The sequence below is a fragment of the Gopherus evgoodei genome, chromosome 17 (genome assembly GCF_007399415.2).
Source record: "Gopherus evgoodei ecotype Sinaloan lineage chromosome 17, rGopEvg1_v1.p, whole genome shotgun sequence".
NCBI classification, from domain to species: domain Eukaryota; kingdom Metazoa; phylum Chordata; order Testudines; family Testudinidae; genus Gopherus; species Gopherus evgoodei.
In genome coordinates, this window is record NC_044338.1 from 3,655,399 (window position 1) to 3,669,890 (window position 14,492).

Sequence of the window (14,492 nt, forward strand, 5' to 3'; positions counted from 1 at the left end):
TCTCCATCTGTGAAATGAAGATAATGATGCTTTTACCCACCTGTGTGCAAAGCTCTTTGAGATCTGTGGATGTAAAGTGCTAAGCAGTATGGTTTTTCTAAGCTCTTTGGTTCTAATGCAGGCTGGAAATACTGTGAGAATGGGATTTTAAATTAATGTATTTAATGGTACATTGACAGTTAAGTTCTGGGCAAGACGAAAGTGATGGTGCAGTCATGTACAAAGCACAATTATGCCCTCTCCGTGCTGTCTTTCTCTCTACCAGATGCTGAAACGGGTAAGACCTGCTTAATGAAAGCACTGCTCAATTTAAAAGATGGGACAAATGCCACTATCCCACTGTTGCTAGAAATAGACCAGAAGACTGAGAATCCAAGGCCACTTGTCAATGCTGCATGCACCAATAGTTACTATGCAGGTAAGGGTTCTCCAGGACTGCGTGTCTGACTTTGAGGTCAATAATCAGCAAGGCAGCAGCTATGGAGAATAACAGGAATTGGATGGAGGCGTAATTGATAGTATGCTGGAGTTCTTTGTTTGTGGATTGCGTATACTGATGGCCTGAACACAGAAAAAGGAGCTGGGCATTTTGAGTTCTAATTCTGTCTCTGATACCTGGGGCAAAAATCTGTCTCGGGATTGGTCCTGCTTTTGAGCAGGGGGTTGGACTAAATGACTTCCTGAGGTCCCTTCCAACCCGATATTCTATGATTCTACCTACTTCTCTGGCCTTGAGCAATTCACTTAACACCTCTGTGCCGCAGTTCTCTCATCTGAGAAATGGGGGTAATTACTGGCTTATTACCCAGGATTATGTGAGGTTCTGTTGTTAAGGTTGATAAGTGTTTTGGAGAAGGAAAAGATTACGTAGTATTATTCAGTGAAAACAAGTTCATTTGAGAAATGATGAGTTCTGCCAAGGGATATCCTTTTAACAGCAATTTCTAAAGAAGCATACCCCTGTGTGCAGGTATATTACCTCTTATCTTTCTAGATAATTATTACTGCTCATGGTCAGAGCTGAGATCTTACCATAGCTCTAAAAGAAATTACAACTGTTCTTCTTCGACGGTGATTGCTTAATCCATTCCAGGTAGGTGTACGCGCCGCGCGTGCACGTCTGCCGGAAACTTTTTACCCTAGCAACTCAGTGGGCCGCGGTCGCCCCCTAGAGTGGCGCCAGATGGCACCCAGATATATACCCCTGCCGGCCCGCCCGCTCCTCAGTTCCTTCTACTGCCGTGTCGGTTGCTGGAACTGTGAGTGCGGCTTGCTGACCTCCACGTCCCTAGCTCTCCTGTTTTCTGTTCGTCGTTGGACTTGTAAATAATTCTTAGTTAAGTAGTAGATAGTCTTTTAGTATAGAAATAGTTAGTTAGAACTTGTAAATAGTTATCGAACGTTGCCTGCGGGTGGGCCGTTACCCTCCCCGGCACCGGGCCCATGCCTGGCTCGCCGGGTTTTCAAGCAGTGCTTGGCGTGCAAGAAGCCGATGCCCACGAGCGATCCCCACGCAGCGTGCTTAAGTGCTAGGGGAATCGCCACATTAGCGACAAGTGCCGCATTTGCAAGGCTTTTAAGCCTCGCACTAAAAGGAGAGAGACCAAAGACTCCGCGCTCTCCTTATGGAAGCGGCTCTGTCTCCGGCACCGGCGGCGCAGTCAGCCAGTTCTACTCCGGCACCGGACAGCGCCGGCACGCAAGACTCCCTGGGAACCAACCATCTCCGGCACCGGGAGCAGATCTACGTCCCTCGGCACTCTGCGACACCCATCACGGCCAGGCCCGAGTGGACCGCCCGCACCTACCTTAGCCGCGGCACCGCCTGCAGGACTGCTGTCGACTCCGGCCCGGAAGGTCCGTCGAGTCCAGCCCCCCTAGCTCCCCCATAAGATCAGGGGTCGAGCTAAGGGTCCCATCGACGCCGGAGACTTTCGCCTCGGCTCGGGACTTAATTGCACTGACGGAGCCATCTCAGCCTCAGCCGGCACCCCCGGGACGCATAACTTCCAGGTGTAAGCCGATGCTTCGAGCGCTGTCTCCCGAGTCCCGGCACCGATCACCCCGGAGGTGCGAACGGTCACGCTCGGGGCGCCGCTCGGAGTCCCGGCACCGACTGCTCAGGACCTGGTACCGGTCGTATTTGTGGCACCGATCACCATCCGCACGGTCCCGGTCGGGCTCATCTCACCGCCGGCACCGAGACTCCAGGAGCCGTTCACCTTGGCGTTCGGCCCCACGGTCGACCTCCTGGCACCCGAACCAGTGCAGGTCCCGAACCCCGGTCGACCTCCCGGCACCGCGCTGGTGGTAGGTCCCGGTCTCCACTGCCGTCCCCGGCACCGTGTTCTCAGAAGGTCGCGGTCCAGCCTCGGCACCGACATCACTCCCGATCCCGGTCGGGATATCGGCACAGATCATCACGCCGTTCTCGGTCCCGATCCCGGTACCGATGTGGGTCGCGGCACCGAGCCTCGGCCCAGAAGGGAGCGTCAGTCACGGCGCATAGAGCTGCATGCCAACCAAGCTCAGCGCCCCCCTGGCCTTCTAGGGAGCCATCAGTCTCCTCCCACACTGACAGTGCCTATGCCATGGCACAGTGACAGACACGCGGCCCTGTTCCAAGACCCTCCACCACAAGAACGAGGGCCTCCACAGTGGGGTTTGGACCCCATGGGCATACTCTCAGGCCCAGGGTCCGCAACACCATTACCCCCCGCCCTGTGGCGGAGCGCAGACCACCGGAGGCGACGGTGTCTAGACCCCCTCACTCCCCGGAAACAGACGGTACTCACCGGGACCCAGAGCTCCCTCCAGAAAACGGAGGTGCCGCCCCTCACGGAACCCCCCATGGACACTTTGTTGCCGGGGGTCTCCTCGTCCTCGTCTCCGGATGAGGCAAGTGGCGGTACCTCGTCCCTCCAGTCCCCCCCCACTGGATTTGAGGGCACACCAGACCTCCTCCGCCGAGTGGCACAGAACCTGAACTTGCAGGCGGAAGGAGGTGTCGGAAATTGAGGACCCAGTGGTGAGCATCCTTTCAGCGATGCGCCCACAGTGTGGCCCTACCCTTCATAAAACGATCCAGACTAATGCCACTACATCTGGCAGTCACCGGCCTCCATCCCTTCCGACCGCTCGAGGGGTGGAGCGAAAGTACATGGCCCCCTCAAAGGGCTATGAATACTTATATGTTCACCCGACCCCCTGCTTTGTTGGTGGTCCAGTCAGTGAACGATAGGGAGCGCCACAGGCAAGAGGCCCCAGCACCCAAGTCGGAAGGAGGCGAGGCGGATGGACCCTCCTGGGCCGCAAGGTCTATTCGGCGGGGGCGCTGCAAGCTCTGGGTATCAAACCAACAGGCCCTCCTCAGCCGCTACTCCTTCCAATTCCTGGGTAGCGGTGGGGAGTTTGCGGAGCTCTTGCCCCAGGATGCACGCCAGGAATTTTCCACCATCCTGGACGAGGGCAAGGAAAGTGGCAAGAACATCGCTACAGGCCTCCCTTGATGCTGCCGACTCGGCCGCTCGGACCCTAGCTTCGGGGCTCACGATGCGCCGGATCTCTTGGCCGCAGGTCTCTGGCCTTATGCTGGAGCTCCAGCACACAATCCAGGACCTCCCCTTCGAAGGCCAGGGCCGGTTTTCGGATCAAACAGACCCTAGACTGAAAGATCTTAAAGATAACAGGGTCATCATAAGGTCGCTGGGCATGCATATGCGGCGACACAACGCAGGCCATTCAGGAGCAAAAACAGCAGCAGCAGCGGCGGCGGCCATACCCTCAGTTCCGCCCGCGGCAGGACCCTTTTGAGGCACCGGGCAGGAACAACCGCCGCAGGCAGTCGGTGGGCAAACGGGGCAGAACCAAGGCTCCACCAAGGCCCCTCCAGGGCCTAAGCCTTCAATTTTGAAGGTGCGCCCGCGGGCGCAGTCCAGTTTCCCCTCCGGATCCTTCCCCGCGTTTTCCAACCGCCTTTCCTTTTTCCTCCCGGCGTGGACCCAAATAACGTCGGACCGTTGGGTCTTGCGTACGGTGCAGGCCGATTATCGCCTGCAGTTCTCTTCGCCCCCACCCACCATCCCTGTCCCTCTTCAGGGACCCCTCTCATGAGCAATTCCTCCGTCAGGATGTGCACGCGCTCCTTGCCAAGGGAGCCATAGAGGCGGTTTCGGAAAACGAGAAGGGCAGGGGGTTTTATTCCCGTTACTTTCTAATCCCCAAATCCAAGGGCGGCCTCAGGCCCATCCTCGACCTGTGGGAACTCAACAAGTATATCGTGAAGTTGAAGTTCCACATGGTATCCCTTGGAACCATCATCCCATCCCTGGATCCCGGAGACTGGTACGCCGCCCTCGATATGCAGGACGCCTACTTTCACATCTCTGTTGCCCCCCAACACAGGCGTTTCCTCTGCTTTGTGGCCCGACCGCCAACATTACCCAATTTGCGGGTCCTTCGTTTGGCCTCTCTACGGCCCTGAGAGTGTTTACAAAATGCATGGCAGTCGTCGCCTCGCACACTTTCGCGTTGCGGCATCCACGTCTTCCCCTACTTGGACGACTGGCTGATCCGAGGCACGTCGGAACTGCAAGTCCGCGACCATGTCGCCAGGATCAGCACCCTCTTTGCGGCCTTGGGCCTCGAATCAATGTGGACAAGTCTACTCTACTCCCCACGCAGCAGATAGAGTTTATCGGGGGCCGTTCTAGACTCTGCCCTGGCCAGGGCCTTGTTACCCTTGCCCAGGTTCCAGTCGTTGTCGGACAATCATTCTACGGTTGCGAGCAGCCCCGCTGACCTCAATACGAAACATGTCTGGCCCTCCTAGGCCACATGGCAGCCTGCACGTTTGTAACGGCATATGCCCGACTCCGCATGAGACCTCTTCAATCATGGGCTCATTGCGCAGTATCAGCCGGCCAGACAGTCGTTGGACACGGTCGTCCACCGTCCCTCAGAGGGTGCTGGACTCTCTTCGCTGGTGGCTGGACAATCCGTAGTCTGTACGGGGCTCCCGTTCCATCCGCCCCAACCTTCGGCATCCCTGACCAACGGACGCCTCCGATCTGGGCTGGGGGGCTCACTGGCGGCACCCAGAGAACTCCAGGGCTTGTGGACACCACAAGATGATCAACCTCCATATCAACGTACGAGAGTTGAGAGCAGTCCGCCTTGCTTGTCAAGCGTTTGTCCATCTCCTTCAAGGTCGTTGTGTCGCGGTGTTCACCGACAACACGATGACCATGTTTTACATCAACAAGCAGGGCGGCACCAGGTCCTCTCCCTCTGTCTCGAGGCAATATGTCTCTGGGAGTTTTGCATAGCCCATTCGATTCACCTTTCCGCCTCCTATCTCCCGGGACGGTGCGGAACACCCTAGCGGATCGGCTGAGCATATCCTTCCGTTCACACGAGTGGTCCCTCCGTCCGGACGTAGCCCTCTCACTCTTCCAGAGGTGGGGGTCATCCCCGGATGGACCTCTTCGCGTCCAGGGTGACAGGAAGTGTCGAACATTCTGCTCCTTCCAGGGTCGGGAGCCAGGGTCTCTAGCGGATGCATTCTGATCCCATGGACAGCCCACCTGTGTTATGCTTTCCCGCCCATTCCGCTGATTCACAGAGTTCTCATCAAGGTGCGCAGAGACAGAGGCCTGGGTGATTCTCATAGCTCCAGCATGGGCCAGACAGCACTGGTACCCCATGTTGCTGGACCTCTCAGTAGCCAATCCAGTTACCCTGCCCCTTCATCGGGACCTGATCACTCAGGACCATGGCAGGCTCTGTCACCCGGACCCTTCCGTCTCTACACCTTACGGCATGGCTCCTGCGTGGTTGACAGACTCCGAGTTGCGATGTTCCACCCCGGTCGCGGGTTCTCATGGGCAGCAGAAAGCTTCCACCAGAGCGACTTACACAGCTAAGTGAAAGCGTTTCTCTGCTGGTGTTCAGAGAAAGCTCTTCGCCCTATGGAGACTCCCGTCACCACTCTTTTGGACTACATCTGGTCCCTTAAGACCCAGGGTCTGCATTGTCGTCCCTCCGAGGTCCACCTAGCCGCCATCTCCGCGTTTCATCCTGGATGTGGACGGATGTTCGTCTTCTCTCACCCTATGGTGGCGAGATTCCTGAAGGGGCTGGAGCGGCTTTATCCACAAATTCGCCCTCCGGCCCCTTCATGGGACCTCAACTTGGTCTGACTCGGCTCATGGGCCCTCCATTCGAGCCATTAGCTACTTGCTCCCTGCTCTTACCTCTCGTGGAAGGACCGCCTTCCTTGTGGCCATTACCTCAGCTAGACGAGTGTCAGAGCTGAGGGCCCTCACGGTGGACCACCCATATACCGTCTTCCATAGAGACAAGGTACAGCTGAGGCCTCACCCTGCCTTTCTTCCCAAGGTGGTCTCAGCTTTCCATGTGAACCAAGAGATTTTCCTCCCAGTCTTCTTCCCCAAGCCCCATTTGTCCCGCAGGGAGCAGCAGCTCCACTCGCTAGATGTCCGACGGGCACTAGCATTTTATGTGGACAGGACCAAACCCTTCCGCAAGTCCCCTCAGTTATTTGTGGCAGTAGCGGACCGGGTCAAGGGGCTGCCGATTTCCTCCCAAAGGTTATCTTCATGGGTTACCTCCTGCATCAGGACCTGCTACGACCTGGCCCACGTTCCGACGGGCCGTGTGACTGCTCACTCCACAGAGCACAGCATCATCGCGGGCTTTCCTCGCCCGCGTGCCAATACAAGAGATCTGTGGGGCGGCGACCTGGTCATCGGTCCATACAATTTTCGCTTCCATTATGCCCTGGTCCAGCAGTCCAGAGATGATGCGGGCCTTTGGTTCTGCAGTGCTCCAGGCCACGACTTCTCACTCGACCCCACCGCCTAGGTAAGGCTTGGGAATCAACCTACCTGGAATGGATATGAGCAATCACTCGAAGAAGAAAGACGGTTACTCACCTTTATAACTGTTGTTCTTCGAGATGTGTTGCTCATACTCCCATTTCCACACCCGCCCTCCTTCCCACTGTCGGAGTAGCCGGGAAGAAGGAACTGAGGAGCGGGTGGGCCGGCAGGGGTAATATCTGGTGCATACTGGCGCCACTCTAGAGGCGACCTGCGGTCCACTGGGAGTTGCTAGGGTAAAAAGTTTCCGGCAGACGTGCACGCGCGGCGCATACACCTACCTGGAATGGATATGAGCAACACATCTCGAAGAACAACAGTTACAAAGGTGAGTAACCGTCTTTTCAGCTCCTCATAGTCTTGGGAGAGTTTGTGTCTGACAGTTCATGTGCTTGGTGTCCAGATTGCATTTCCAGTCGTCGCTGTTGCAACGTCAGCATTTGCCACCAGTTCCCTGCACACAGTATGTCTGGGCGTCCATGATTATTTTACCATATTGACAGTATTGCTGTGGGTGATTTGATATGTGGTGGGGTTTTCTGGAAAGGTCTTTCCTGCTCCATCTATCCCTGGCACTATCATAAGCTCTGACTGTAATGCCTGTTTCCTTAGGCCAGACTGCACTGCACATTGCCATAGAGAAGAGGCACCTAGATTTAGTGAAACTGCTGATAGAGAATAAAGCCAACGTCCACGCCAGAGCCCATGGTGAATTCTTCAGGAAGAAGGAAGAAGGAGTGTGTTTTTATTTTGGTAAGCTAGCATTGCAGATTCCAGCTTGCTATCTGGGAACCCTGCAGTATGTGGATTTGCCACTCCATGCATTTGGTGTAATCTCTTCCATCCCATAACTCCAAGTGTCTCATCTGCTGGGGTAGCTAAACCTCTTCACCAGACTGTGCTTGCCTCCTGCTGTTCAGTTGTGTGCACTTGTCCCTGTCTAGGGACATGAGGCTGCTTCAGACCTCCCACGTGTGGACTAAACCCATTAACTAAACCCAAAAATAGATGGAGAGACTGGTGCAGCCAAAATCTGAATCTGGCAAAGTGGTCCAGCCACTCCCAGAAGTAGCAAGGGATTTTTTTCTATACCAATTAACTGCAAAACATCCAAGCCTGAATACAGAGATTCAGAAAGAAAAAGCCCACCACTGTTACAGTAACAAGACTCTGCAGACTAAGATAAATAAATGTTCTTAAATTACTTTTGGTTTTTTTTTCCAAACCCTGCCTCCATCTTTCCAGGTGAACTTCCCCTCTCCTTGGCTGCCTGCACCAACCAGTTTGATGTGATAAAATACCTCCTTGATAACCCCTACCAGAAAGCCAGGCTCCAGGAACAGGATTCCCTGGGCAACACAGTTCTCCATGCCCTGGTGATGATAGCAGATGACACCGAGCAGAATACCGAGTTAGTGTGCAAGATGTATGATGAGATCTTAAAGGCAGGCACGAAGATTAACCCAGCAGAGAAGCTCGAGGAGATAGTGAACCGAGCTGGGTTAACGCCACTGAAACTGGCTGCCAAGGAGGGCAAAGTAGAGGTAAATGCCACAAGAGTGATTCTCTGGGCATGGCTAGAAATAGTGAGGACAGTGGAGTGAGTCCCCTGCTTAGAGGATAGGTCTGATGTATGTGCATCCTACGTTACTGTACGTGAGACTCTCCAGGAGTGCCACTGCAAGAGGCATGAAGAAGCCCTCTTCCAGACCCTCCCGTTAGAAGCTGTGCTGATGTGATCACAGCTGGGAACTCCTGGGCTGGGTTGTGAGTTGTTACTCGTTTGACAGAGCTTATAGAAGCTGTGCTTAGTTTGCCTCAAGTTCTTGGCTGGATCATATATGTGACCAAGGACATATCTGCAAAGTGTATGCAGGAAGCAGGGTTACAGGTCTGAACACAACTCAGGAACGCTGGGAATTTCATTTTACATCCTAATGTATAATTAGTATAATAAACATAAACTTTCCCTTCAGATCTTCAGACACATTCTCCAAAGAGAGATCAAGGATCCAGAGTACCGGCACCTGTCTCGCAAGTTCACTGAATGGACCTATGGACCCGTCCATGTGTCTCTCTATGACTTATCCTCTGTAGATAGTTATGAGAAAAACTCTGTCCTGGAGATCCTTGCTGAGAGCAGTGACACACCAGTGAGTCCTGAGAACTTATTTAAAATCAAATACAGAATGGTTTTGTCCATTTTTTTATAGTGTTACCATAAATTATGTAAATCATGTAGATTAATTTGGCATTTTAGATTGTTTTATTTTAGGGAAATAGTCTGTGAATTTGTTTAATAATAATAATGAGGGCTTTACATATATGGTTAATGTTTTAAACCCCTTCAGATTTGTTGCTAATCTGCAATAAGGTAGGAGTTTGAGACATTTATATTCTGTTCCCTGGCATGAAGCAGTGACTTAGCCTGGATCTCTCCAAATACAGGGCTATGGGACACAGGCAGTATCCGGTCCAGTAGGATGCCAGCATCCTTTCATGCTGAGAGTCTGGTGAAAGAGACATGCAGGGCTTCTGGCCACTGAATTCCAACACTGAATCAAGAAAGCTTTATGGTGATTCTGGATCTCTGATGACGTGTTATTTTTTCTTCCTCTCACCCTAGAATCGATACAAGATGGTGGTTTTGGAGCCGCTGAACAAACTGCTTCAGCACAAATGGGACTCATTTGCTGCCAGGAGATTTTACATAAGTTTTTTCTGTTATTTTATATTCATGGCCATCTTCACAGTCCTTGCTTACCATCGTCCCCTGCAGTTACAGGTAGGGCTGGCTTACTTGGATGCTGTGGAGTGATCTTGAATGCTGGGGCTATGGTTTAAGGGGTTTAAAGGGCTTTGAGTGGCTACAGCTCCCGCTGCTGTCTTCATATTCTTGTTTTTATGTTGCAGTCTCCATTTCGAGCAGAGTTCACAACTATCGGCTTCTTGCAGCTCACTGGACAGATCATTGTTTTCCTGGGAGGCTTTTATCTCATAATTGCTCAGGTACAAAGATTTCTAACCTATCTGCTCTGAAGTAAAAAACACCATCCCCATGGCACTGGTACACCACTCTTATTTATTTCCATAATACCATACATGTGCACGAAGCTTCACAGATAAATGAAAGGAGAGGTTCCTGCCATCAGTGCTTGCAATGTAAGCAAGATTTAGCAAACAAAGGATGACAGAAAGGAAGGATAGTAAGATGGGCACAATGTAAAGATCACAAGAGGGTTTTGTGTTACACAGTGGTAAATATACATTAATTAATTGGATACACTATATTAAAAAGACATATACAAAATCTGTGGCTCAGTTCCTATTTCTTTATTGGCTTTCTGTTACCCAGGAGCCCTTTTCCAGAGGGATGGTCTTAATTTTTTCTGTCATTGGAGTAAATTGATATAAATAGAAAAGGCTGTGAAGAAACCATTTGCTGGTGCAGTAGATTATAATCCCAGCAGAGACTGGACTCAGACGCGTCTTGCTGCGTTAATGAACTGTCCCTGTTGATTTCTCTCTTTTTGGATAGATTCTGTACTTTCTGAGGAGATGGCGGAGCCTGAAGAACGTGTTCTCTGATGGCTGCATTGAGGTCTTTCTGTACGTTCTTTGGGTTGTGGGAAATGAAAGTTAATGTGAAATCAGACTTCTGTTAAAATGCAGCTGAGCTGGCACAAGGTAGCTAGGCAGGTGGTGAGCAGAAATGACCCATTCTCACACACAGCATGCTTGTTCTGCTGTTATGTCATCTTTCCAGCCAACTCTTTGCTTGTTTCTTCCACCAATTGCCTCTTGTCATAACCCTAGATTGTGAGCTCTCTGGCGTAAGAGACTTTTTCTCTTTTTTTCACTTTGAACCGTGCCTGTGCAATAGAGCCTTGACCCTTGGTTGGGGCATCTAGGTGCTACAGCTACTACAGATGATAATAATATGAACTTCTTCTTTAAGTGCTTGCTCATTTCTATTCCAGTTAGGTGTGCACGCCGCATGCACGGATGTGGAAACTTCTTCCCTAGCAGCTACCGACGGGCCAGCTGTGGGGCCCCCTGTATGGCACCGATATGGCGCTCTATATATCACGCTGCCAGCCCGACCACCACTTCAGTTCCTTCTTACTGCCCTTGACATTTGTTGGAACAGTGGTCTCCTTGTTATCAAGTTATCGCACTACTCCAGCTTTCTCTTATCTTTGTACATAGTTCCTTTGTTAGTTAATTGTTAGTAATTATCTTAGCTGTTAAGTGTAGCATAGTAGTTCGGGGAGTCCTTCCCTTCAACAGCTGCCTGCCGGGGTCTCCGGGGCATGCTGTCCCAGGGCTTCAAACCCTGCAGTTCTTGCAGCAGGCCCATGCCCATGGGCAATCCCAGGACTTCTGCCTTAAGTGTCTGGGGAGGCCCATCAGGCTGACAAGTATAAAATCTGTAAAGCGTTTAAGCCTCGAACAAGAAAAGAGAGAGAAATCCGCCCTCAAGCAACTCCTCATGGAGTCTGCCCTGACCCCTCTCAAGATGCGGCACAAGTGCCTCGGTGTGCAGTGCTCCCCAGCAGTACCGTCACCAGCTCTGCAGAAGATCCCACGCTCCCCCTCGGGGACCGCCGATCTCCCAGGCCCCAAAGGCGTCCACCTCCCAGTCCCCCGGTCGCTCATAAAAACCAAGCCTTGGGAGGACCTTCCAATAGGCCTGAAGCGACCTTGGGGCACCGTTTGGACAGGCACCATTCAGCGCACAGATCCACAGCGCTGCACTGCTCATCATCCCAGCACAGCTTCCAGCCCGACACAGGTTCCCAGCCTAGCACCAGTCTCCACTGCGGCACTGCTCCCCGGAGCAGCACCAGTCTCCATCGTGGCACCACTCCCTGGCATGGCACCAGTCTCCATCATGGCACTGCTCCCTGGTGCAGCAGCTATCTCCATTGCGGAACGGCCCTTCTACACAGCACTGGTCATAGTCACGGTCACCATTACGGCACCACTCTCCATACTGGCACCCATCACCGTATGATCCTTGCCTGTCAAGGGACTCAGTGCCTCCCTCGCCACACTCGCGTACTGCTCCCCCTTGGCCATCGCGCTCTCAATCCTCTTCCATTAAGTCAGGGAGAGCTTCAGAGGCTTTGGACATTCCCTGTTCAGGCCCGGGAAGCCTTGAACATGACCCCTCAATGTCCCACTAGCAACCCCAGTTGCAATTTTGGACCCCCTCGGCATATCATCAGGTCCAGGGCGCCCCCCTGTTGTCCTTCTGCTGTCACAATCAGGCGCCCAGCCTCCTGAGGCAACCCTCAGCTGCCCTCCTCCAGACCAGGCCCAATCCTTGGAGCCAGCCCACCCATAGGAGAGGCTACCTCAAGCACCCAGGAAGATCTGGTCACAACAGACCAAGGGACCACTTCCAATCTGGCTCTCCCAGTAACATCATCCTCGTCTTCCCCTGATGAGGCCATGGCTGGCATGTCCACATCTGGCCCATCCCCAATGGACTTTAGAGTGCTGCAGGAGCTGCTCAGGCACATAGCCCTAAACAGGAAACCTCCAAGCTGAGGAAGTTGTGGAAGAGGAGGACCCTATGGTAGACATCTTAAGTCCAGAAGGGCTTTCTAGGATGGCCCTCCCAATGAACAAAACTATTCAATCGAATGCCAAAGCACTCTGGCAAACTCTGGCCTCCATTCCTCCCACAAGCAAGGGGGTGGAAAGCAAGTATTTAGTTCTCACCAAGGGATACAAACACCTCTTTACTTATCCTGCACCATGTTCTCTCGTGGTGGATGCGGTGAATGCAAAGGAGAGGCGGCAGGGCCAACAGTGGCCGGCCACTAAATCAAAGGAGGCCAGATGCCTGGACCCTCTTTGCGCAGAAAAATTATTCTACTGGTGGCCTTTCACTCCGAATCACGAATCAGCTTGCAATCCACATTAGATATAATTATAACTTGTGCTCTGTGGTCCTTAAGTTCCAAGAACAACTCTCCATCGAGGCTTGTGCAGAACTGGGGTCCATTGCCACAGGAGGGCAGGTAGTAGCTGGCACCTCCCTCCAGGGTTCCGTCGATGCCGCCAGACACAGCAGCACGCACTTTGGCATCTGGCATCACCAGTGTTGGAACACCTGGCTCCAGTCATCAGGTCTTTCACTTGAAGTGCAGCACACAATCCAGGATCTTCCCTTGATTTCCAAGGCCTATTCGCGAGCAAACTGATTCCCGGCTGCATACTTGAAAGACACAAGAAACACTATTAAATCAACTCAAAGAAAGCCGTTTAAACCTCAGCCAACCGAACAGCTCCCTTTCCCGCCTAGACCCAGCCCCCTCTGGGTCCTAAGCGCCCATTTTGAAAGCAGCTTGAGGATGGACTACCAATTCACAACCCAGACAGCTATCCCTTTTTGAAACTGCATATCCCGTTTCTACCATGCCTGGTCCCTCATTACATCGGACATTGGGTCCTTCACACGGTAGAGGCGGGATATTCTATCCACTTCCATTCCTCTCCACCCTCCCACCCTCCTTCCCTGTCCCGCTTCAGGGACCCTTCTCACAAGCACTCTCTACCCAAGAGGTATAAGCACTCCTTGCCCTAGGAGCAGTGGAGGAAGTGCCTCGTGAGCTCAGGGGCAAGGGATTCTACTTGCGTTACTTCCTCGTCCCCAAGACAAAAGGAGGCCTAAGGTCCATCTTGGACCTCAGGGAGCTCAACAAGCACATCATCAACCTGAAGTTCCACATGGTCTCCTTGGCCACAATTATTTCCTCACTGGGTCCGGGAGACTGGTGTGCCTCCCTCAATATGAAAGACGCTTACTTTCACGTCTGGATTATCCTGCCCCACAGACGTTTTCTCCATTTCGTGGTGCACAAGACGGACTATCAGTTCACAGCCCTTCTGTTTGGCTTGTGCACAGCCCCCTGCGTCTTCACCAAATGTATGGCTGTCATGGCAGCTTTTCTTCGCTGACATAATGTGCACGTGATCCCGTACCTCAATGACTGGCTCCTACGGGGCCAGTCTCATCAAGTTCAATCTCAGGTACAAATGGTCACGGACACGTTCAATCACTTGGGCATCTTGCTGAACATCAGCAAGTCTGTCCTCTCCGCAACCCAGACAATAGAGTTTATCTGGGCAGTCCTGGACGCGAACCAAGCATGGGCTTTCCTCCCAAAGGCCCGGCGTCTGACTCTGGCCAACATAGTCACCAGTCTTTGCAGATTCCCCACCACCACAGCGAGGCAGTGCCTCAAGTTGCTGGGTCACATGGCATCCTGCACCTACGTGGTGCAACACGCCAGACTAAGACTCAGGCCTTTACAGACGTGGTTAGCGTCTGTGTATTGACCAGGCTGCGACAATCTAGATATGGTGCTCACGGTCCCAAGCCACACGCTCGACTCCCTTTACTGGTGGCTGGATCCCCATATGGTGGGTACTGGGGTCCCATTCCATCCTCCTCAACCCACCCTGACTCTGGTTACAGAGGCATCTGTGCTGGGATGGGGAGCACACCTCGGGAACCTGACAACACAGGGTTTATGGCAGGAAAATGAGCTAACCCTGCATATCAATATCAAGGAA

General features: G+C 52.8%; 1 protein-coding gene across 8 annotated transcripts in view; it reads left to right on the forward strand.

The window, feature by feature from the left end:
* LOC115636463 (transient receptor potential cation channel subfamily V member 2-like) overlaps nucleotides 1–14,492 on the forward strand; it is a 61,277-nt gene that overhangs the window by 30,549 nt on the left and 16,236 nt on the right. For all 8 annotated transcript variants that reach the window (XM_030536592.1, XM_030536591.1, XM_030536593.1 and 5 more), the window contains exons 4-10: nucleotides 266–418; nucleotides 7,515–7,655; nucleotides 8,148–8,446; nucleotides 8,879–9,055; nucleotides 9,529–9,687; nucleotides 9,816–9,911; nucleotides 10,441–10,511. In XM_030536592.1, coding sequence (XP_030392452.1) covers nucleotides 266–418; nucleotides 7,515–7,655; nucleotides 8,148–8,446; nucleotides 8,879–9,055; nucleotides 9,529–9,687; nucleotides 9,816–9,911; nucleotides 10,441–10,511 — 1,096 coding nt within the window. The remainder of the gene's footprint in view (nucleotides 1–265; nucleotides 419–7,514; nucleotides 7,656–8,147; nucleotides 8,447–8,878; nucleotides 9,056–9,528; nucleotides 9,688–9,815; nucleotides 9,912–10,440; nucleotides 10,512–14,492) is intronic.